At 39.2% G+C, this 25,796-nt stretch overlaps 1 protein-coding gene across 4 annotated transcripts in view; it reads left to right on the forward strand.

Moving 5' to 3' along the window:
* The window catches only part of LOC129764348 (uncharacterized), a 51,320-nt gene extending 27,174 nt beyond the window's left edge, over nt 1-24,146 (forward strand). For 3 of the 4 annotated variants that reach the window (XM_055763334.1, XM_055763336.1, XM_055763337.1), the window contains exons 2-7: nt 4,489-4,959; nt 5,098-5,233; nt 17,340-17,482; nt 22,359-22,638; nt 22,781-22,895; nt 23,204-24,146. In XM_055763334.1, the coding sequence (XP_055619309.1) occupies nt 4,896-4,959; nt 5,098-5,233; nt 17,340-17,482; nt 22,359-22,638; nt 22,781-22,895; nt 23,204-23,368 (903 nt within the window). In that variant the 5' untranslated portion in view covers nt 4,489-4,895 and the 3' untranslated portion in view covers nt 23,369-24,146. Of the gene's footprint in view, nt 1-3,290; nt 3,385-4,488; nt 4,960-5,097; nt 5,234-17,339; nt 17,483-22,358; nt 22,639-22,780; nt 22,896-23,203 lie in introns of all 4 variants that reach the window. The other variant, XM_055763335.1, reaches the window with a different exon arrangement.
* The last annotated feature ends 1,650 nt before the right edge of the window (nt 24,147-25,796 follow it).

Consider the following 25,796-nt stretch of genomic DNA (forward strand, 5'->3'; position numbering starts at 1 on the left):
ATGAATCTCTGCTGAGGCAAATATACAGCCTTTTTCCAAGCAGTTAATATTGTTTGTTTTCTGTCATCAATGCATTGAACTGACACTATGGTGAAGCAGGTGTTAAGGTTGTGCACCAAAAAATTATTTGGGAAATACCAAGTTATTCAATAAGTTATATTAAGTTATTGATTTACTTGGGTTTGCGAGCCATTCGCCAAACTGCCTTCAACTAGGATTGCATTTGCACTAATCTTGATCATAATGAAGCAGTGCTACTCTTTTCAAGGTTGTTGAGATTAGAGTTATTTCGATTAGAGTTTATTTCGTTTATTTAGTCACCAAGAAAGTAAATGCCGTTCTGGAATAGTGTATGTGATTTGGTTTCGCTTACCAGTATCAAAACTTTCTCCACTAAGGATGACAGCTGCGCTTATCTCGAGCAAAGTATTGTTCTGCGAGTACAAGTATGAATCATCAAACAATTATCATCAAATGATTCTATAATAAAAAAAAACATTTCAGAACGACCAAACTGGTAGAATGGTTATTTCAAAATTTTCGTTGCATTATAAAATAATATCCGCAGTTATAAACAAGCGACTTCAATTAAACCACAGCGTAGTTCTACGTCCACAATGCGGTTGTGTCTTGAAAACAACCTGCTATAATATTTGCGATTCAGAGATTCAGTACTAATTCAATTCCTATTTGAATGTGTTCCAACGCCTTTTTTTCTATGTGTGTTATTTTTTTCATAATTTTAACAGTGTTGCGAGGTACAAAAAATATATATTTCTTAATTTTGATTATTTTCTTAGAATGTTGTGACTTAAACTGGTTTAATTTATATATAAATATGATCGTATGTGTTTTGATATATTGGTGATTTTTTATCAGAAAATTTCGAGGACTGCGCGGTACGAAAATATATATTTTTTTTATTTCCTATTTTATTATCACACTGTATAACAATAAGAGCTATAGTGGAAAATGTAGTATTTCTTTCTATCACGCCATTCTCAATAGGTTCGTAAATGAAAATCTGAGAAAATACTCAAAGAGTGTCTACTATACTGTACCGCCGACAAATTATAAAAAAACATCTATCGAAAATATAATTTTGCAAATTGAAGTATTTCAAAATTTTGGATTTGTTTTTAATTTTTTAGGTCTATTGATCTATTGAGATCTATTTCATTCTTGAATTTCAAAGCGATCTGAGGTACAATTTTTTGGTGATTGAAAATTTTGAAATTTTTCAACTGAGTATTGAAACACAGTACTGCTATAAAATGTGTTAGTACGTGTTTTTTTATATTTATCATTTGTTTCTCAAAATCTTTCGAGGATTTAACGTACTATTTTTTCTATTTTTAATCATCTGCTTTTTAATTTTCATGAAATCGATGGTTTTATTGTGTTCGTGTATTTAAATTTATAATACTAAACATATCAATATCTGATCTATTTGTAAAACTATCCAATTTGGTATTGTTCTTTTTATCACGAAAAACAAAAAAAAAGGGAATTTTTATGGTTATTTTATTTAAAGATGTGTCATGATACATCATAGTAAGATAAACTTTGAATATATTTTTCACATTTTCATTTTTAAACTATTGATAAAAGCGTGAAAAAAAAACTACGTTTTTAACCATAGCTCTTATTGTGAACCATCATTTTCTAATTTTGTACCCTATACAATATTTTACATAGCACTAGTAATAAGTTATAGAGCTCTTTAAACGAATACACGAATACAATACAATCATAGATTGTAATGATAGTGTCTCTGGAAATCATTCAGAAGTTGTACTCCTGCATTGAAGCTGTTCTCCAACGCCAACGCTCAATCCAATTCTCAGAACATTCCTGGTATTTTATTTTTAATGTGACAATCAGAGCTATCTTCGGTCTCATGATTACAGTCTTCCGGCTATTGTAAGGCGTTTCCTGTAATTTTTCTCCACTTAATCGACAGAAAGAGAATATTTCTTCTTTCTGGATCAAATAATTCCTCGAATCGCTTACAACACAGGCTTCGGCAATTCCAGGAACAGTTAGTTCCAAAAACTCTTTTTTATGTAGATCATACGTTACAATTAAAGAATTTATCATCGCTAATTGGTAGCGCAAATGGATCGAAAAAGAATTAGGCCGGTGACTCCACTCAGTTATACCTACGAGTCACTTCGAACCGTATTTCAAATGTAGCTTTATGTACATATACAGAGGTACCTTAAAGATACCTGACTTCAGGTACAATCTAGGCATAACGTAAACAAGTTAACTATTTTTGTACCCGAAACGTCCGGTTAAATCAACGGGGTGTATTTGGGTTGTTGGGATTTCTATTCTATTTTGAAAAAAACGGTCGTGTGTTCATTGTGAAATACGAGTAATATGTTAAAAAATTGTATTAAGACAAAAAAAGATTTTTTTAATATTGCTACGTTTTGTATTAACCCACATGTCTTCAAATGTTTTTCAACGAAATTCCTAAACGTATATTTTGATGTATTTAGAAAAATTGTTGGAAATTATAAGCAAATTCATAAAATTTCACGAACATGACGGTATAACTCGTCAAACATATTAAATAATTTACTATATAAACAGACAATGAATTAGAAATATTCTTTTAAATATATCGAAAGTGGCTGCATTTAGAAGGAGATTGATAATGAGCTTTTTTGTTTTTAACTACATCAGGATTCATGATTTGTTGCTAAAATTGATTGTGAACATACAAATATTCTAAGTTTCGAAAATTCATAAAAATTCGATGTTCCACAAAGTTCGTCAAAAATAGTCTAACCATCTTGGACTTTTAATTTTGGTTTGTGGTAACGTAAGGACAATTATCACCACTCACGAGACGCGACACGGGACTAAGACACAACACTTATAGCACTTACAAACATTAAACGGGTTAAAATTACCTTTTTTCGTCGACCGGATTCGGGCTCGATGTTGCCCATCTACAGGACGGTGTCCGACTCTCGTTATTTTTTCGTAAATGAGAAAAAAAGAATACTTTTTTCTCATTATATATTTTTTTCACGTTCAAACATCAATACTCTATAACTCTCTCTAAGAAACTATTTCGGTACGACTCTTAGTTTTTGAGATATGAATTATCAAAGATTTCTCTTATTAAAATCGATACGCTCTATTGAATAGTTACACTTGAGTTAAAATATTGCCAATTGCTGAGGAAAACACATATTTCCTCCAACTTGAACGGAATACAACTTTTCATCCGAATCAATAATATTAATGTTTTGTCATTTGTCGATTTCATTTAGAACTGCTCTACAACGACGTCATTCGCCTCCGGGAACACCGTGATTTGAGCCATCTCACGTTATTCGCCGCGCCGAATAAAGAGAAATATATAAGGTAGTGACGTTTCACATAGTAATTGAAAAAGTAAATATTAAAGTGTGCAAATGTATTGCTGAAAATCGCCCAAATAAAAATATTACGCCTTAATATTGATATTCCGTTATTACAATAAGTAACAAAACTGCGTGGACTGTCCGAAAATTTCCCATAGACTTTCGATAACCTTCCTTCCAATTACATTTTTTTTACTGATTACCAAATTTTCTTTAAATTATTTTTAATCTCCTGATTCCAGTCATACACTCAAATCAGTTATCGGCCAATGTTCCTATCAATCACAGTTAATTATTGATTTACGGGCGATGACAGGTCAATATGATGTGTCAAATATATTAAGTTTTATTAGAATCGATTGAATAGTGTAACTGAATCTAATGTCTAGTTAACAATTGTAACCGAACGTATCGAGATATTCCCATTGCGTACATCGGCACATGTTTCACCTTCCATTACTCCAATAGCTATCAATTTAACCAGAAGCAGCAGTTTCACCACTATTTATGATTCATGAGAGTTTTAATAGTTTTCACTCCCAGCACTCGGGCCACAGTTTCAGCACAAAACAATCCCCCCGAATAAAAGTAACGCGATACGTTTCGTTTCTATTTATCCATCCAAACCGATGAATTATTGTTCGACAAAATGTTCTACCCGCAGCAAAAAAAAACATCTTTCTTTCGTCCAATACTTCATTTTCGAGCAAATGAAAATTGAACCAACTTTGTGGTCGAAAGTAGAAATCGAACGGACCGTTCTTTTCTCCGATAGGAACGTTTTCCCCCTCAGTGCTGAAAGTGCAGTGGAATAACAGACAGAGAACCCAAAGTGAGCGCCAGAAGTTGCGGCAGGGAGTTGTGATTTATTCCGGCAGACGAACAATTTATAAGAAAAGTTGCTCGTTTGGACATTTAGCAGACACGCGGGATTTGTAGCGGGAAGACACCACCCGCTGTCGAATCGAGTGAAACTGTTCGCAACATGAAACGATATTGCGCGTCGATATACATATTTTATTTGAACATCATTATATTCAGCTGTATTTAACCACGCTGTTAACCGAGGACAGATTGATACATTGTCTGTTTTTATAACTTTCAGATTGGGTTATTGCGTCAACCTATGCTGGATTTTCACCCCCAAAACAAATTCATTGGCTGTGTTAAACTACGTTTGAATGAGCAAATGACACATTCACCATCCTAAAACAGGACATTGTACAGGCAACCTAAAATTGATCGATCACAAACCCAAAACCACAACCGGATTAAACTGATTTGGCGGTGTCCAGCGGTGCACAGCGAAAGCGGAAAGATAACTCAAATTTAGTCCATACAAGCCCCCGGATCGGTGTTGCGGGAAGTCAGTGGAAAATTTAATAAATAACCAAAACAACGGTGAGAAGTCCAATTTGTTCAGTCTAGGGTGAACATCCTGGAAGGACGACACCATCCGTATAGAAATCATCTGTATCGCACCGAAAGCACTGAAATACCGACGGCAACGCGATGTGGATCAGCGAATGTGTTGATGTCAGAACAGTCTTTCACGTGGCATTTATCACTATGGCAGGTAAATCATTCCTTTTTCGTCGATAGAAATATATTCGTTGTTTTTTGGGTTCCGTACTTGCACTGTCAAAAGAACAGTATCTAAACTAGGTTAAAGTATTGTCTCAATCCACGCTAATGCCATTCTCCGTTTCGGCAGTATCCATCGCCCAAGTTACTACCGAGGATTGCGGCCAGGAGGAGTTGGTCCAGTGTACCAGACCGCTGCAAGTACTTTCCGCTACCTCAGAGCTCTCCTTCGTCACGAAAAAAGAGGAACTGGATAAACTTTGCCCGTAAGTAATTTATCCTACACCGAACCCGAAGTCATTCCACCTTTCGGTTGGTCTTGTTCGGAAAACGTTTTCATTTTCGCTCATTTTGACCCGAAAAGTATAAAAGTATCTCATTACCATTTCATTCAATTGCTTCCACTCAGCATCTAGGTACCATACCTCATCCGTTCATTCATTTGTTCGCTTTGTGCGGTGAAAAGTTTAATTTTATGCCACCTAATCCCTCTTGTACCCGTTCTCTCTCTCACTTTTCCGCTATGTATGTCTTGTTTGCGATTTACCACCCACTTTCTAATCGTCCGATGACTCGAACTTTTCCACAAAGCGGTTGTCCAATTGTTTTCCACTCACTCACGTTCAGTAGATGGTATGTTGGATGACCATTCCACAGTTGCAGTTCATCCGCACCTGCACGTGATGCTGCTTTTCGGCAGCCGCAAGCAGGGGTTTATTAAGCCGAGGTCCAAACGGGTTTTAATCGATGCTGCAAATACACTGCTGCTTTCGACATTGTTGAGTAATTACAAAATGGACAAACTTTTCCAATTTCCCATTGGCGCATGCAACGGTCACTGCCGTTGCCCATGTTTTGGATTGTGTGAGGTGGAACAAAATTGAAAAAATGTTCTTGGTTTTTGGTAGAAGAACATGCGGATAGACGATTGTCACTAACGAAAAATATGTTTGCATCAATTCTATGAAACTAATTGTTCCATTTAGGAGTGGAGTTCTGACTATATTACGCACCACCTCCTATTCCTGTCAGTATTTTTACATTACCTATTCTTGAGGACATGTGAGATAACATAACAACTGTTTTTTTTCAACGGCTGTCAATGTCTATTGGCCAACATGAGCGATCATCCCGTTTTTTCACAACCCTTCAGCTACTTAAATTTATTAGGCGCCGTACACAAATTACGAAACGCTGGAATACGAGTTTTTCGCTCCCACTTACGTAACGTTACCTAACACATGGCGACCTCTACCTTTCTTCCCCTTAGGCGTTATCTAATCTGTACACAAAGCCTCAATTGAAACCTTCTTGCCAAGCTTCAATAAACACCTTCATTCTCGTCGACTGTCATTAGCCGCTTCTGGGAACCAGTAGCGTAGTGTGCGAGCGGCAAACCCGGCATTTGCCGGGGACGCTGACTCTTTGGGGTGCCAAAAGCCAAGAATTTTGAATAGCATTTTTTCCCAATAATTATATTTCACAATTATTATATTTCATCTTTCAATTGAGTAATAAAACACGCATCATCAGTAGTTGCTTCTGTCCGTACATGAAACCAATAACCTCTCTTTGATTTTCGCAAAATTGAAATACCCAACATCACATTACATCAATTTGACCCTTTTGATTTTTCGATGGCATGCCCATGTGATGCAAAACAGTTGCATGGAGCCAATACAGAGGGGCAGTTAAAGCCTGTTTCACTTAGAATTTGGTCGCATAAAGTAGAACATTTCTCAGCATAGAAATAACGTTCAATTATAGGAAGGATGTTATTTTGATCAATGAACTTCAAGGGTAGAAACATGAAAATTATTTTTCATCCGGACAATTTGGTGGATTGATAGTTTTTTCAATGAAATCGATTTTGTTCCCTTATACCACTTGATGAAAACTCGGCTGTAATGGCAGCTTGCCAAGTCAGGACAGAACTTCACTGGAACTTTGTGTGATAGAATGAATGGCGAAATCCTTCACTTCTCCTTGTAAACTTTTCCATTCATTGTTGCCCCTGTGATGCAAACCATTGTCTTCTTTCCACAACTACAGATCCCTTTCCAAATCATCAACTTACGGGCGTATTTATCTGCGTAAACAAATTTAAACTTACCCTACGCTTTACAAGGTAAAAATTGTTACCGACTATATGTCCGAAATTCATTTTTACGTACTCTATGATCAGAAAATACCGTTTTTGAATGAAGCAAAATAAAGTTAAATTACAGTCATATTTATTTTGTCTTCTTCAAAATATGATCCATCTGAAGCAACACACACATGTGCCAACGCTTGACCCAGTCCTCCATGCATCCCGCCGAAGGGTTGGCCTTCAGATCCCTCGTCGAATTTTCTTTGATCTCCTCGATCGACTGAAATCTCTTTCCACGAAATGGCAACTTCAACTTGGGGAACAAAAAAAAGGCGCACTGAGTCATATCAGGTGAATACGGTGCTTGCTCGATGGTATTTACTTGATGTTTAGTCAAATAATTCATATAATAAACCAAGAGCGACTCAATTTGGTTTATACCATCTATTTATTTTATGAGGCTCATTTAGCAATTCATCTGTAACAGAGCCGAATTTAATCGTGTACAATTTTATCTTAAGATAATTTTCGATGTATATTACAGAGTAGTCATTTTTAGGCGTAAGAGTATTCCTATATAGCGATAAACATTTGTTTTATCTATTACACAGTAGCCATTTAACGGGTGTTGAATAAAAAAAAATTTCAATCACATATATAAAAAAATATTTTTTTCATCGATTTCAGTATTTTTTATTATAAAATAATGTATTTTCTTCAAAAAAATGTCAATCAATGTTTGAGTAAGGGCCGTGGTCTGCTGTTCGACGCAACTTTGTCGCAATGCTCTCACAAGAACGTTGTACGGCACTTACGTCCATTTTCCGGATACAATTCCGGATTCTTGTAGTCAGTTGCTCCGTGTCCTTGACCCTCCAATTATTTTTATACACTAGGGCACTGAGTGAGCCAATGAAATCCTCTATTGGGCGGCACTGGAGCAAGTTTGTTGGGTTACGATCTTTCGGCACGAACGGTATCTTTTTCTCCTCAAGATACGCCAGCGTCTTCTTGGCGTAATGGGAAGACGCCTTGTCCGGCCAGAAGACGTACTTCCCATCCGCGTGATGCTCGTTCAGGAACGGCAGCAGGATTTTATCGAGGCACTCTTCTCGGTAGATTTGTTGGTTGATTGCCAGACCACTCGGCTTAAACCAAGGCTTTGAAATGGCCCGGTCGGAAATGGCGATGTACAACATAACCTTTTTTTCAAACTAGTGCTTGAACTTGTATTTCACTTCAGGCGGTGTGGATGACTTGTCGCTGGAGTAGTAATTATCATTTCCTGGAATATGCGTTTTGGACAGCGGAAAATAGCTTCCGTCGTCCATAACGAAAGACGTCCCGCGGTATTTTTTGATCATCCACCGACACTGTGATTTAACCGTCTCAATCTGCTCCTCTGTGTACTCCGGCGACCTCGTCTTCTTCCTGCAGACGATTCCTTCCATCTTGAGTGTCCGATGGATCAATACGTGGGAGCAGCCATATTTCCGACCGGCGTCACGCAGGCTGGTTGCGTCCTTGTTGTCAAACAGCTTCTTTAACGATGTCTTCCTCTGCTTCGTCATTATCGTCACCGGACGACCACTTCCGACCTTCCGCTCTACGTTCAGGGAACCCAGGATACGATATACCGTACTGACAGGTACATTTTCTTCCTTAAAATGTGCCACCGTGAACTTTTTTCCTTACTGGGAATGCGTTTCGTAGAACCGTACAATGCGTTCGCGGAGCACGTGCTGTTTCGACGCCATCTTTGCTTTGACTAAATTCAAACTAGCAAAACCAAACACGCCTACTGTTTCTAGGGAGCCCAAAGAGCAATTTTCTTGGAGAAAGAAAATTTTACGCTCTTTATTTGAGTTACTGAAAGGTATTGAAAAAATTCTCATTTTTTATTTAGCACCCGTTAGACGTAAGAGTATTCCTATCATATCGATACACATGTTACCTTTTTCGGCGTGAGAATATTCCTATTGTTCGAATTTTCACAGTTTAGTCCGTACACAGCGGGATATTGATATGTTGATATGAGGCTTCCATTGTTGTGTTTTTGATAGTGCCAATCACTGATGCAGCAGATCGTAATGTGAGCGGTAAGGAATTGGGATTACCGTCACATGAGGATTGTTGCGTGAACGTAGTAGCTTGAATAACACACACAAAGATGGTCAATTGAGGGGCCTGAGTTATGAGCTCATGATCGTTCGCTTAGTAGCGGACACGCAACCAATTAGGGTACGAAGACATCCCCCCACCCCCTTGGCTTAAATGACTTGATAATTTTTTCGATCGAGAAAGAATTGCTAGCAGATCTTGATTTAGATGCAATTGTGGATCATTTTGCTTCAGTTGAAGCATGCAACGCAAAGGCTGGTGTTCAGGCTGGGAACAAAGACCAATTTGTGGTAAACTGTATATTCGGGAACTTCTGAGCTCGGAACCAATCGGCTGAACAGGTGGAGCTCTCTTCGACGGTCGCTTGTAATGATGGTAATGATATTTCTAGCCTTCTAAATACGGATAAACTGCTCAAAGGGAATATTGGTATAAGTGAGTAGTTTTATCAAAATACCACAATCTCAAAGTTAGTAAAAAAAATCGAAAAAAGTGGTATTTTTTGGGGCGCTATTTTCATAGTTTGCCGGGGGCGCTGTGTACTCTCACTACGCCGCTGCTGGGAACTACTACAAGCTCGTTTTACCATGTAGCAGTCTACTGAAGTTGTCACTTCCGTGATCTTAATACACGTCCACATTACGCCTATCGGCATCTTTCGGCCTCCCGGTAAAACCAATAAGTGTGGACGTGGCACCCGGGCTTGCCGGCGTACCGAAAACCAATTTGAATCATGTCGAACCCAACCCGGAACCAGGGCCCGAAATCTTCGAAGGCGAAAAATGAAGACCGACTCTACTCTCCGCAGCTTCGCTTCGACTAGAACTGTTTCGGCAGTCGCCGCCAACAAAAAGTGACTTGAGTAGAAAATGAATTGACTAACGTTGACTAGCGAGGATAACTGGTGAACTAGTCCAGTCAGTGGTTATTTTAACTGACGCGACTAATGAATACATGTCTGCCTCTCCATTCAACTGACTTCAATCCACACTTCCATTTCCCCCTGACACTAATTTTATATCCGCGAACGCAATTTTATTTTTACGTACATTCGTAGGAACGAAAACATGATTTCTGATGCAAAAAAGAAATTACCCCATCAATGGACGGTTTAAGTGCGCTACACATATAACGTCCCGTTGTATGTGTCACCGTCACCGTGAAGTCAACGTAAAAGAATGAAATGTCAAATATTCTCCCATGGAAATCGTATGGTAGCATTCACATACACAATCACTGGCAACTTTGACGTCGGCAAAATAAGTCCAAGAGAATAGTTGACGGGAAGGTGACGGTGACGCTGTGTGTGTAGCGCACTTTATTGTCTACCCATCGTGAATTCAAACCAACGAACTTAGACATTTATTAAACATGCTATAAAAGTTCTCGCGTTAGTATTGGTAAAAAGCGTGCAAAATAGCGCACATACACTGCACGCTATTCTATACGTGTGAGTAGTTTTCGTGTACAATACAAAATAATTCAGCTCACGTGTAGCGTATGTCAAACCACGTTGAACTCGAACATCGATGCATGCAAACGTACATGGGAGAGAGAGAGGAACGAATTCGTTTTGGGGGGAGTCACTTCAAAATGCAATGATGACCATTTGACTGGGAAGAATGAAAAGATATAGTCGAGTCGGTAGAGGGAGATAGCGACTAAACGCTCGACTGACTGTTTAGTCGTTTCGGCGGAGAAACTGCGTGAAGAAGCCAAAAGTCATTACTAACTCAAGACGGATATAAAGGGTGTGTCACATCAAATTGCATCACGGAAAAAACGCTGTAGAAATTTAATTTTTAGGAGTTATATCTTCAGCTTTCGCTTATAATCAGATAAGAGTGTATAGATCACGTTGGCCATGCTTCACTGTCAATTTTTCGTAAATTTGGAAAAATGTCGTCGAACGAAAAAGAGCGTCGTGAATTAATCCTGTGCACTCATTTCGAGAATCCGGAGTTGTCATATCGGGACATCGGTAAGATGCTGGGAATCGTCCAATCCAAGGTCAGCAGAGTACTAAAACGATACTTCGAGAATCTAACCATCGACCGGAAGGTGAAGAACGGCAAAAATGGATGCTCCGTCAGTGAAAAAGATCACAAGCGCGTAGTTAGGCAGTTTAGACGTGATCCGAGAAGTTCGGTCCGGGATGTCGCCAATAAGCTGAATTTGTCAAGTTCATTCGTCCAGCGGACCAAGCAGCGGGAGGGCCTGTGTACATACAAGGTTCAGAAGGCTCCTAACCGCGACGAAAGGCAAAACATGGTGGGGAAGACGCGAGCCCGGAAGCTGTATACCGAAATGCTGACGAAGCCGCATTACCTGGTAATGGACGACGAAACCTACGTCAAAGCGGACTTTCGTCAGCTGCCGGGCCTGTTGTTCTTCTCCGCAGAGGACAAATTCAGCGTTCCGGAGGAGATTCGCAAGCAGAAACTATCCAAGTTTGCCAAAAAGTACATGGTGTGGCAAGCGATCTGCTCTTGCGGAAAGCGGTGCGCCCCCTTCGTGATGACCGGCACGGTAAACGGGCAGGTTTACCTTAAGGAGTGCCTACAGAAGCGCTTACTACCACTATTGAAGCAGCACGAGGGCCCGACCATCTTCTGGCCGGATCTCGCTTCGTGCCACTATTCAAAGGACGTGTTGGAGTGGTACGAAGCCAACGGGGTCACCTTCGTGCCAAAGGAAATGAACCCGCCCAACGCGCCGGAGCTTCGCCCAATAGAGAAATATTGGGCGATTATGAAGCAGGCCCTCCGGAAGAACCCAAAAGTTGTCAAATCGGAGGCGGACTTCAAGAGAAAATGGATTTCTGTTCAAAAAAAAAGTACAACCTGACGTTGTACAGAAACTTATGGAGAGGGTAAAGAGGAAGGTGCGAGCATACGGGCTTGGGCTCGAAGTATGAATAAAAAGAAAATGCCAAAAGTTGTTTAATAGTTTTTATTTTACTGTCTAAAATTTTCAAAAGGATCGGTCTACTGGGTGAATTTCTACAGCGTTTTTTCCGTGATGCAATTTGATGTGACACACCCTTTAGTCAGTCAGATAGTCATCTGACTATCCTCAGTTGACTATGCCTATGCAGAGCTCTGCCCGGAACAAGTCGGTCCAGATAAAAAAAAAGTCGAACCAAAACAAAACGAAGTAAATTCACGTTGACGGTGAAGCGACCCTAATTCCTCCATATATGTATGTAGAGATGCTTACTCGGCGCATAATTATTTATCGGCAGATATGGCAGGGTAGCTCCAAGCGCCTCCCCAGAAATTCGAAGGTAGAAGAATTAGCTTGTAGAATCAATTTCGGAAAAATAAAAGAGTCGAAAGTTGCACGCTAACAGGATTGGTCGAGTTTTAGTTGTATGAAAGAAAGCCAAGACCGTTCAGGCAACGCTACAACGACACTGTGCATCCTGCACCCGACGGGACGTCCCCATTACATGACGAACCGAATATGCCGCCCGGTGAAGGCCTATTGGCATCATTCGACACAATGTGGACACGCCTGTAGACTTCAGCGATCTGACTGTAATGTGGAGAGATCTTTTGGTATCACGTTCAACGATGCTCCGCAGAAAGTAGACCAATGAATAGATTTTAGAAATTCTAGACGGCCAAACTCTCTTCTCCCAAAACTCAGGAACGAGCCATCTCTATGTTTACTCAGCGTTGTGAGCTAGAGCTAATCTTGCGGTCAGAAAGGTCTAAGCAACCGATTAGGTGAACTATCGGCTTGATTGACCTCATCGGTCCCATTTCATCATTTTTTTCAGAGTTCCTTCAGAGTGGTTCACCGTTTTTCAGGCCTCCTTGATGTAATAAATAGCTGATTTTGACACGTCTAATAGTTAAATAATTGTATTAATACTTATTCCAGGGCACAGAAATTCGATTTCTTTTTATGATAAAAATTGTTTTTGAAGCAGAAATCAATCAATATTACCGTTCTGAATCATATTTCGGACACTTTGTTCTAATATCTTGAAATGCTGAATGCACTGATGACATAACTATAAAATTAATATCACAATTGCTTCTTTAGAGCAATCCCTTGGTTTCACTATCATTTCATATGAGAACTACATTTGAATTTTAACATAATCGGCAGAAATCTGACAACACTACTCATTATCGTTTGTGTTTGACGTTTACTTAGCGTGAGAACGTAGAATTTACCCGTTCATAAATATTTAAATTTCTCCCGTGTTTCATCAGTTCTCATCATCGTTAACAGTTTACTGTGATTGCATGGTTAGTGTTTCGCAGTTGATTATAAAATATAATCAAGTGTAATGTAATTTTCGTCCAAAAAATTACAAAATAAAGTGTCCGAAATTTGAATTCAATCTGTCCGAAATTTTATTCAGAGTCCGAAGTTTGATTTTTATTCGGTTCATTTGAGAAGCATATTATTCGATGATTTTTTTTTATGTTTTCAATCAAATATGTACCAAAGTAGAAAGCCTCAATGCATATTGAACTAATTTATTCAAAATATCAACCAAATAATACCTGTGCATAAATTTGAGATCTGTTTTCTGCATCATTTGCCTTAAGCGTCCGAAATATGATTCAGAACGGTATACATAATCAACCATAATGATCGTTTTTCCTAATGAGATATGGCGAATTGTTGTTTCTCTCACACTGTTACAACGTGTTTGGGTCAGTGGCCTCAATTTACATTTAATGGTGTTGCAACCTTCTGTAGTCTGGATCAGACTACCTAAAAATGGAGATAAAAAAATTGCTTTTCATTTAAGACAATGTGAAGTAGTTACTTACCTTTTGTCTTGTTTCAATGGGTCTGCGGAAGCTACATTTTTAGTTCTTAATTACTCCTCATATTGCAGTAACCGAATCCAAATAAACAAATTTACGTCCTCTAGATGCGTCAGGATTTCGTCTAAAAATATCACCAAGCGTGTATATTGATGTTTGTTTACCTTTTCTTTCCTAAACAAAACAAGACAAGATTCAATATATTACCAAAAAAAGCTAAATAAATACGAAATTGAAATTACTCCATTCCGCGTGACTAGCTTTCACCATCTAAAACACAAGTGACAAATATACTTGTTTTTCTCCGTGACACGACAGTATCGTGGTATTTATAATAACACCGAGTTCATCCAAGTTGTCACGACGGATGAACCCTGCTGCACTCTACACACACGGTGACAATCGTAATAAGGTTGTATACAATTCCCTTCGTTTTCACCGTGAAGTGACGTTCGTGATCAGGCTGTAAATGTAGTATTTGTAATAAGTAAATGTAGATATAAAGTTATTAAATAAATATAGTATTTTGTAGTATGAGTATTTGTTATGCTCATAAAACAGATTTTTCTCTTCAATGAAAATTCTCAATTCTCAAAAATTCTCCAAATGATTTATGGTACAGATTTTTTGAAGAAAAAGTACAGATGAGACAGATTTTTACCTCTTCTGGTACAGATTAAAAGTTGGCAACACTGGTGTTTGCATTGATGCTTCTCAACACTTTCCAATCCGACTAACGATCGTAATTCTCACTGCGATTCTTCGTTTGAGCCGACCGCTATTCTACTCGTGGAACCGTCTGAGCATATAACACACGGTTTTGCTACGCTTGTCAAGACAGAACTTTGGCTGGCAAAAATAAGTTTTATTTTTGTAACTTCTATCAGAACTTTTTAAAACCTGAATGTTTTGTAACCAGGCATCCACCGCTGAAACAGGATAAGTTTACAAACAATATATTAACATCTTTGATCTTTGAACGCTATATTAAATGTATCAATGGGTGTAGATTTGAGGTGAGTCGAGGAATAGCTTACACTTCCTCTATAATGTTTTCTTTGGTTTTAATTATCCGATACAATGTATTAGAAAATAAAAAAAAATATGCCATTTAATTGTTAACAGGTCCCATTATATGGGTTCTTTATGTGATGCAAAGTGAGTTATACCTTCTACTATCCATCCATACAATATTATATGACTATGATTATGTCCTGGTTGTTAATAAAACACCATTAACTGCAGTCGGATTTTTCAGGCAAAATGTGAACATCAGAGCTGACGAAAATCCCAAATGCGATTATTTTCATCTCATTCACTAAATGACACTCTAAATGGAGTTAATTTTATTACATCATTTTCATAAATTAAAATTAACCCTTCAATTAATCATTAAAATGCGATAAGCTTCGCTCACATGGCGCAGCTTTCTGCGGTACATGTTGTTGTGGGAAATCTCACGGGGCAAGCCAGCAGCTCGATCTGAGGCTCCATGAGCAACCATGAATACTTTCCGCACCCGAAGTAATTCATGCGTCGTAGTCGTCGTTGTTGGGAGATAATGAAAAATTACTCGGGCCATTTTTTGACTGTGTGGGGGAATGTGCCACAACCCGGTCTCGTGACTCATTGGAGCCCTTTGCCCCCCGGCTGGAACAATAGAACAATCTATTGGTTTTATATACGGGATAATGACTTTCCCAAATTTCCCACACCAACACCAGCGAAAGGGTTGGCGGCCACCGCAATAACAGCAAAGAATGAAGGCAGCCGGTTTGTCATAAATTTTAATTATGTATCATATGTGTCTCTCATTCGTAATTTGTTTGTTTCACTGTGTGCCGTCTCATTTGTACCACCAGCTGCCGGGACGCTGCGGAGGCAAACACCAATTGGGGTTGAAAGCCGTGCCCTCCCACATTGTAGTGAGTGAACCGGGCGTATTTTTCACGTTTTCCCATTGCTGCCGTCGCTGCTACTGCTGGATAATGACTGAAATTTTAACCCTTTCCTGCAGATAGTAACAGCAACAATGTGGTCATCGGGATCGGATCTGGGCGAAATGTGTCTGTGTAGCGTAACAACGTCTGCATTACAAGCGGAAACTGACGTTTTAATAACCTTTTTTCTTTGTGGTTGAACAGGTTGATTCGATGCTTGGTCAGACGGAGGGATGAAAGTTTTAAAATTGTTGAAACATCGCAGTGGTTTTGTGGAGAATTGTCACTTTGAGTGAATATGAGAACTGAGAACTTGGAGTATATGAAACATTCATTAAATGCAACCGTACACGATAATTTAATACATGACGCATTGTCACTTCCTCATAGCATACATTTGTTGCATTCGAACAAAAAAACATGCCACAAAAATATCCGCAAATAACACTCCCACAAGTGACATAAATTACATTCCTCATCGTCATTGCGATTCCATTGGGGAAAAGAGTGGGAGACGGAACACTAGTGACACGCATTCACACGCACACGATCCGGAAAGCCAGATGGACATCTGCTAGCTTTTCGGAACAGCCATAGCTTTGCCTAGCACAAGTCACAAACATATATTCAACGTTTTCGGAATCCGATGAAATATATATGAGACAACAAACTGTTGTAAATGCGTCGGCACTGAATTAAGTGAAATAACCCTTCCATTCTTCGTTCCTCTCCGGTGGCTGCCGAGAATCAGTTCCGACCAGTTGGGAAGAACTAAACTCCTTTCGAAGCAGACTTTGAGTGTAATCCACCTGCCGGAAAGCTTCCGACTAAGACGATTTACCATAGTTTTCCAGAAAAGGATACGATGACGGTTTGTGAACACAAACAAGACAGATGGGAACGGTTACATATGTAAGCAACTTGAATGACTTCACCTGCCCGCTACCCCTTCACCTGGACAATCGGCTTGCTCTGGCATCTGGCTCGTTGCCCATCTTAGGATTGACATTTGGAGAAGAGCGTCAAACGATGGGATAATGTAGGAAACTTCTTGACTTTCAATACTGCATCCTCTGGCAATGGCAATAGAAGAAGTGCTTGCCCCAAACCCAATATCAACATCGGTCAATCTCTTTAACAACAGTTCTAGGTTGTGTACGGTTTATCCTTTGTTCCTAGCCGAAGCTAGTGGACAATGTTCCATTCACAAGAACTCTATCTTCCATTAAAAGTGATAGCATTCATCGAAAATGTCAATTTGAGGGCGGTTGCGAGTTCAAGCATTTGTTGACTTGCACAGGAAGCTGTGTGGAAGCTTCTGTGACTGTAGTAATTATTTCCATTTGAAAATTCTAAACGACAGTTCTTGAATACGATTTATTTCAACTATTATGTGTGTTTTTTCGTTTCGCCATTTCTATCGCAGGGATCTTCACACAGGTCTGCACTGCATACGAAGTTACACGAGGCGCTGTATGAACATCCACCAGAGGGACCACTTCAACAAGTTGTACCACGGCACCTACGAGGTGATAAACGAGCTCTGCGAAGAAGGACCTTATCAGGAAGGCACGTACGTATTGTACTATTTCATTCATGTTCCATACAGTAGCATACATTGGGCAGTTTTTTAATTTCCATCGCTTTTCTTCATTTTGTTTATTTCAGGCTCAATAGCATTTTAGTTGTAACAGAGCCGAATTTTAATCGTGAACATGTCACATGTTTATCATATCTATTATTAGCACATTACACAGGTACCATTTTTCGGCGTTAGAATATTCTCTCCTATACTTCTTGCATATGGTACACATTTACACAGTAGCCATTTAGGCATAAGAGTTTTCCTTCTGTTCTTCCATTATCCAGTTAGACCGGACAGCGGAGACAGTTGATTGATCATTGTTGAGTTATTTATAGAACAGCAGCCCGATGTGTCTTGCAGAGCAGAGCAGTTGTATGGATGAATCGATCTTATTTCGACCGTGATTCGATCTCCATCGCTGATGATTGTTGCGTGGATGTAGTTATTCTGTAATAACACAAAGATGGTCAATGAGGGCTCTGAGTTTTGAACTCACGATCGATCGCTCACTAAGCGAACGCGCAACCAATGTAGCTACGGAGACCCCCGATTATAGATTTTTTGAAACTAACTATTGTACAGCTGTACAGTTTCAAGCATTATATTAATCCCGCGTTCGAATTAGTCAAATGTCATAAGCAATTTGGGCTCTCTCAGTTGTGCTGTGAGAAGAACAAGTAATGTAGCGGTAATGATACAACGTATCACGTTGCGTCGAACGGAGATATAAATAACGTGTCTGCGACATGTTCTGTTAATAACACTCTAGACAGCGTTCATCCAAATTCATATGTCAAGGTTAAAATCAATTTACAAAAATTGCTGCTTTGCCGATCGCTTGCGTAGCTTTGTAAAATCGTTATGTTCGAAAGAATTATGCGTTTGTTCAATGGAATAAGGGTTTCCTAAGAAGTATGTATGTATTTTAACTATCAGCCTTCAGCGATGCCATTTTCGAGCCTCGCTGCTGCTGACGTCCGGCACTTAGTATGCTGACAATCCTGGTGAGACTGGCGAGAACCAGTCGTTGAATGGATGCTGCATTTACTATTTCTATTTTTTGCAAACCTGCTCTTTTTTATTTCACGCCATTTGTGAAAGTTCTTGTCCTACGTCATAAAAATTAGATAATGTTTTTCGTTATTGTTACACGTACTGAGTAGTTTTCAATAAATTAACAACTGATGTGCCAACTAGAAGAGCCACAGGAGAACAAAAATTTCTAACTCAAAAACTATAAGAACTACAAATTTGGTCAAAAAGGAAATGTACGAAATTGTTGTCGTTAAAAATATCAAAGAAAAATTAAAAAAAAATATACTGAATAAAATTAAATATTTAAATTTATTGCTTTTTTGATACGATCGTACTGTACGATTACGAAATATAAAAACATAAAAATATCTCAGCTTCTAAGGAAAAATTGAAACAAAATAAAGCAATACAATAAAAATCAAATACAGTGGAATCCGTTTATAATAACATCGAAGGAAGATCATAATAAGCGAACGTCATAAAAACGTTTTGTGAAAAAAAAACCTTTTTTATGTAAATATCTACTTTATCTTTACTTTATATGAAAACCAAGCTTCTTTTGTTTTGTAATTGCGTAGTAATAGACAAAAGCGGATTCTACTGTACACTCATGATTACGAAAACAAAATTCAATGGTCTTATAAGCGGAATATTTTTTCAAAAATGACCAACTAAATTGCTTTAATTTAATATGTGGAACATCTGAATCAGATTTTTTTTCACGCGATTTTTTTACGTGACTTAATTTTACGCGAGTCCTTGAAATTACGCGATTTACTCAAATTTACGCGTTTTCACGTGAGTTTCTTGAAACTACATGATTTGGCACTGCCTACAGTCGCTTCGCTGGGAAGGGAAAGAGAAGAAAAGAAATTCTGCGAGAGCGTGTTTGTGCCGAACGCGCGCCGGTGATGGGGCGCGATTTTATTTACGCGATTTACTTGAAATTTCTCGATTTGGATGAGAATGGGTACCCTAGTGAAGAAAAATTAAACATACGGGTCTAATATTTTGCGATGAGGAACAAACTTACCTATTTTCATGGAAATCTGAGAACCGATATATATAGATATATTAGGCTGTCTAAAAAGTCCTGCGGTATTTCCGCGAGGTGTCGTTGTAAGCACGTAGTTCTAGTTGTATTCATTGTATCGACTCATACTATAGCTTGTTGGAAAGGTATTTTTGCGCGCTATAATATAGTCCTTGACAGTGTTTTGTTTGGTTAAGTCGTTCGTGAGTTATAGTGTCGCAAATATGGAGCAAAATCAAGAGAAAATCCGACATATTTTACAGTACTACTATGACAAAGGCAAAAATGCATCTCAAGCTGCCAATAAAATTTGAGCAGTTTATGGACCCGATACAGTTTCCATTTCCACCGCACAACGATGGTTTCAACGTTTTCGTTCTGGTGTAGAGGTCGTCGAAGATGCGCCACGCTCCGGAAGGCCTGTCGTCGACAATTGCGACAAAATCGCTGAATCTGCCGAGAAAGACCGGCATAGTAGCAGCCTCAGCTTCGGCCAAGAGCTGGGGATGAGTCATCAAACCGTTATTAACCATTTGAAGAAGCTTGGATTCACAAAGAAGCTCGATGTATGGGTGCCACACACGTTGACGCAAAAAAACATCTTTGACCGTATCGACGCATGTGAATCGCTGCTGAATCGCAGCAAAATCGACCCGTTTCTGAAGCGGATGGTGACTGGCGATGAAAAGTGGGTCACTCACGACAACGTGAAGCGCAAACGGTCGTGGTCGAAGCCCGCTGAAGCGGCTCAGACGGTGGCCAAGCCCTCATTAACGGCCAGGAAGGTTCTGCTGTGTGTTTGGTGGGATTGTCAAGGAATAATCTATTATGAGCTGCTTCCCTATGGCCAAACGCTCAATTCGGACCTGTACTGCCAACAACTGGACCGCTTGAAGGTAGCACTCATGAAGAAGAGGCCATCTTTGATAAACAGAGGCCGCATTGTCTTCCATCAGGACAACGCCAGGCCACACACTTCTTTGGTGACGCGCCAGAAGCTCCGGGAGCTCGGATGGGAGGTTCTTTTGCATCCGCCGTATAGTCCGGACCTTGAACCAAGTGACTTCCACCTGTTTTTGTCCATGGCGAACGAGCTAGGTAGTCAGAAGTTAGCCACAAAAGAGGCCTGTGAAAATTGGCTATCCGAGTTTTTTGCCAATAAGGAAGCGAGCTTCTATAACAGGGGTATTATGAAGTTGGCATCTCGTTGGGAACAAGTCATCGAACAAAACGGCGCATATTTGACTTAAAACAGATGATTGTAACTAATTTTATGAACAAATGAAAATTCAAAAAAAAATACCGCAGGACTTTTTTGACAGCCTAATATATAGAATGGCTACAGCCATTGTTATGAAATTGAATTTTTGAATAATATTTTTTAACGATTCATTTGAAATGTTATTTTTAGTAAATATTTCATTGATTTTACAACAACTTTTGTGTACATCAAATTTTAATCAGATTTTTCGAGTTATGATTTTTTGCACAAGACCTGGACACGCCCTTTTAAAAAATCAGTCGTAATGAAAATTGGCCATCTGATAATGAAAATTGTGATTTTAGATAGTTGCCATATGTAAACCTTATGTTTTTTGGCTGATATGGCGTGAAATTGCATTATTGTATGTTAAAAAAATGTTTATAGTTATGAAACACCGGAATTATGACTTTCTTCGAATGTCAGGAATCAGAATATATATGTTGTAGATACGTGGATATTTGCATAAAAAATTGTGACATATTTAATTATTCGTGTAAAATAATATAAAATTTTGAGAATGCATCCGTTGTTTCAATCATCAGTCATTTGTTTTCACTTTGCACAATATCGATTCCTGAAACTGTGTAAAGATATTCCATTAATTAGTTCAACGTTAACTGCTGCTGTATGGGAAAGATTCATCATGTGTCGTCTTCAAAATATGTTATTGGTGAACGTGAACGGATTAATCCTCTTGTATTTTACCTGTGAATTTTGAATCCATCGTTCACTCAGACTCAGACTGTCCGACAGCAGAACCAACAGATTATTTTCAATAAATTTGCAACGTGAACACATTCACACAACCGCTGGCACAGACATTGTTCGATTGAATAATGCGTACCCTCATACGAACCGAGCCAAGGGACATCAGCTAAACGATGGCCATTCATTATTCATCCTTCAGAGCTAAACAGAGAAATTCCAACGGAGTATCCTCACAGAATTCAATTTTGTTTACGGATGAGCGTGTTGGACTGACTCGGTCTGGCTGGCTTTCTGGTGCGCTAAAGGGGCTCAATACGTGCCGATATGTGCTGGAACCAAGACGAGGGATGCCCATCATGAATGGCCTGGTCATATCAACCGGCACCGTAGTTGACACAAACGGCTGCAGTGTTTATCCGCTTGTTCCTTGCGAGAGCGCTCAGGAACACTTTTCATTACAAGTTTTACAATACTATCCTTTGCTGTATAGACCAAGCAATCTCTACAAAGGGCACATACATTTATGTGCACAACATCGGCACTTTTAATTTTCTGTAAAGCATTTTCGAATCGAACCCTCCTCTCTTGTACGTTGCATTGTTGTCAATATGCTATTTCGTCTGCTAACGTGACCCATTTTATCATCATTCTGAAGAAGCATAAACTCACGAACACATTATTTACCCATACAAACATGCCATTGGAAAAACGAGGAGCAAACTTTTCAACCTCATCTAACCTTATCTTTCGTCGTTTTCGAATGTTTCCCACTACCTTTTGCCCCAAAACATCCCACCCGCAAAAACCCGTTTCGTTACAGACTTTCTCAGACATGCACCCTGCATGCGACACGTGAAGAAGGACTACGAGGTCTGTGCGGTCAGCTATCAAAGCACAATGGCCAAAATCGGACAGACGGTGGCCAGCAGTACGGTCAGGCCCCCTCCTGTCCAGCCAACACCCAATGCAGCGATGTCGCTCTCGATGAATGACATGCAGCAGCAGCAGCAGCAGCATCACCACCGGCAACATCAACATCAGCCGAATTATACGAAAAGTGCCGAAGAGGCGGAGGAGGAACGACTCAAAACTGTTTGCTGGTGAGCTTTGGTCGGAACGTTTCTTTGTGTGTTGTTGTTTCAAACTTTAGTTGTGGTTACATTTAAATTCAACGGTATATTTACTTGTGAAAAGAAAAAAATTGCAAATAATGCCATCGTTCTGTCGATTATCGATCCACAGCGCTTTCCAGAAGTACAAGCAGTGCTCGGAGTTTACGGTTCGTCACGCCTGTGGGGATGAGACGGCACTTTTCACGCGCAAATTCCTCGACAAAATGTCCAACACGCTGATGAGGGTAAGCATCCGGACACACTGCCCGCAGTCAGTGTACGCACTGTCTAATTAATAGGCCCCACCAAAAACACATATTATCACTTAAATTCATTGTTTTCGGCACGCGTAAGAAAATTATTCCAGCGATCCAGCGATCATTTGTGCGAATGTGCATATCATTATCGATTCTAAATAATTGCAGACACCATGCTATGAATCGGGCAAGGGATGAAAACGTTTGCATACCTAAGCCGCCATATCATCTCCTGCCACTGCCTCCCTCCAATCAAAGGTTCACGGTTCGTTTTCTGTTTCTGTCTTCCCTTCCAGATGCATTGCGTCGATTACACAGCGGAGAGTGGCAAATGCAGGGATTATTTCAGCTCCAGCTCGGCACGGATCCAGCTGGCAGCAGGTATCAATGCTCTGTTGGCCACCCTCGTGTGTCTCGTGGTGGTGGTCAGTCGCGCGTTCAATTGGATCGTGTTAATTTAATTAGCCATCGGAGAGAAAAGAAACACAAATGCCACTCGTAGGATACCTGGGGAGGGGGAGGGGACACCACTAACGCTACTAGTAAATACTAACCGCTCGTCTATACGGAACCCACTTGTGTGATAAGCTAGGAGTGCGTGGAATTGGCCGAACGAGATAAAAGAGTGACACTAGGATAAATATGAAAAGGAGATGTTATCAGGAGGAACAGATTGTGCGTTGTTGAAAAATACGATTATTGTTAAAATACGATTAGAAGTCTTTTTTTTTTTGCTTCCCGCACTTGAATGGTTATTGAATTATTTTAGTGTATATAATTTCGCATAACATAATTTAAATTTTAAGACCCTTTTGGAGCTGATTTTCCTTTCAGATATAAGAATTAGTAATCCAGGAAACGATAGCTGCCATGGAAAATCACGAAATTGTTATGGATGTTGCATTTACGTTTTTAATGATAGTGATCACAGAGTTAAATAAACACTGTAACAAGAGGTTGCAATCTTAGATGAAACTAACTCTATTTCTAAGATAAACCAAAACATCTACAGTGTTAAACACTAACTTTACTTATTATTGCAATTGCTTGAAGGCGCCATGCGCACTGCCTATGTAAGACTGGGATAACTCGTTCCACCGTTCCTTCAAACGACACATAAGAGTTACAAAAATAAATGGAAATATTACTTGATGAAGAAGTTTTCATTCAACGAATGTTATACATGAGTGAATGTTGAAGACAAAAAAATACGGAGACGAAAATCTTGTTAGAGAAAAATTATGCATTTTATTTTTATTTCACAATTCTTTCATCCTTAATTCTAACCACGACCATTTCCTCAACCGTCATACTTTGCAACAACTGTTTTCCCACTTGTTTGGTACCCAAAGTTCGATATCACGTCGCTTGCAGTTCCATTTTTATTCCTCAGACTAGCTGATCCGGCACACTTCGTCCCGCCCAAAATTTATTTCTCGTTATTACATTCAAGTTTTCTTACTAAGCGCACGTTCATGGGTCCAATAGCAGAACTGTTCATTGATTGATCTTCTAATCTACCCTTGAAAATTACCTTTTACTATAAAACACTATAAAATTCCTAGTACTTCTATCAAAACTCGTCATTATAATATCAGATTATATTCAGACACAATTTTCATTCAAGATTTCTCAACCACTTGCAAATAACATGTTTCTCCGTTACATGGAATAATTTTTTGATACGAAAATATGATAGAATAAAGACAGTCCTAATTCGGACAATTCCTTTCTCGAGTTTTGCTCTTATTAACATATTCGGTGATACATCTTTATTGATATAAGGTACACCGGGGCAAGTTGAAACGAAAAAATCGTTCAAGTTCAACTTGAAAGTTATCTTAAAAAATCACTAAATCACTAAATTGAAATCTGTTTGCAGCATATATAAGGTATAACAGATGACTTTTGTTGCGGATACAGAAACTAATTTCGAAGCAGCCCTTTTATGATCAGCTCAAACTAAAAAATATTTTTATTCAAATTTTACAAAAATTCATTAATATTATTTTGCTTACAAAACAGTTTCTTTTTCAGTTCTCGTGCTCGCACCTATTTTCCTGATTTTTTCCACGCTTCCAGTATTTTGCCTTGCCTTGCTTAAATTTCTCCTAATTTCTCCCTGTAACTTTATGAAAACTTCACATCCAGAATACGCACTACAAATCCACCTATACTACCTTCTTTTCAATCAATTTAATTAAAAAAATATACTTTTTTATCAAATTCACAACTCTCGGTTTCACTCAATTGTGCTTTTCCTTTTTTTTTTTTTTTTGTTTCCTTTTCTTCTATGAATCATTCCTGTCAACTTTGACGGCTTTCGTATACCCGCTACGCAAACTTGTTGTAACAAAAATGTCTTCGCTAAAATGGGCTAACTCATCGGTGCTCATAATTCCCCAGCCCGTAACTCCGGTACCGGTCCAGCGGAAGTTCCGGATTTACAGTTTTCGATTTCCAGCACCGCCAAGTTCGCTACGGCTCGTCGATACACGCCTCCTGCTGTTCTCGCTCTTGCCTGTCTAATCCTCCCGTCCTTTCCTGCATACACTTCTTCAACTATTCCTCTGGTCCAATGCTTCCGATTTTTTCCATTCGTAATGAACACTAGGTCCCCAGATTGAAGGGGCTTTGGATCGTCGAACCACTTCGTACGTTTGTTGATACTGGGCAAGTACTCTTTAGACCACCGCTCCCACATGCGATCTGCCAAATATTGAGACCTTTTATACGCCTTTCGCAAAGCTTCAGCTAATTCCACCGGCTTATCGAGTTGCACATCGTTGCCTAGAACTGTTCTCCGTAAGAAATGGTTGGGGGTTATTGCCTCCACCTCCGATGAATCTTGAGGAATGTAGGTTAACGGACGCGTGTTGATCGTGTCCT

The sequence above is a fragment of the Toxorhynchites rutilus genome, chromosome 2 (genome assembly GCF_029784135.1).
Source record: "Toxorhynchites rutilus septentrionalis strain SRP chromosome 2, ASM2978413v1, whole genome shotgun sequence".
Taxonomy (NCBI): domain Eukaryota; kingdom Metazoa; phylum Arthropoda; class Insecta; order Diptera; family Culicidae; genus Toxorhynchites; species Toxorhynchites rutilus.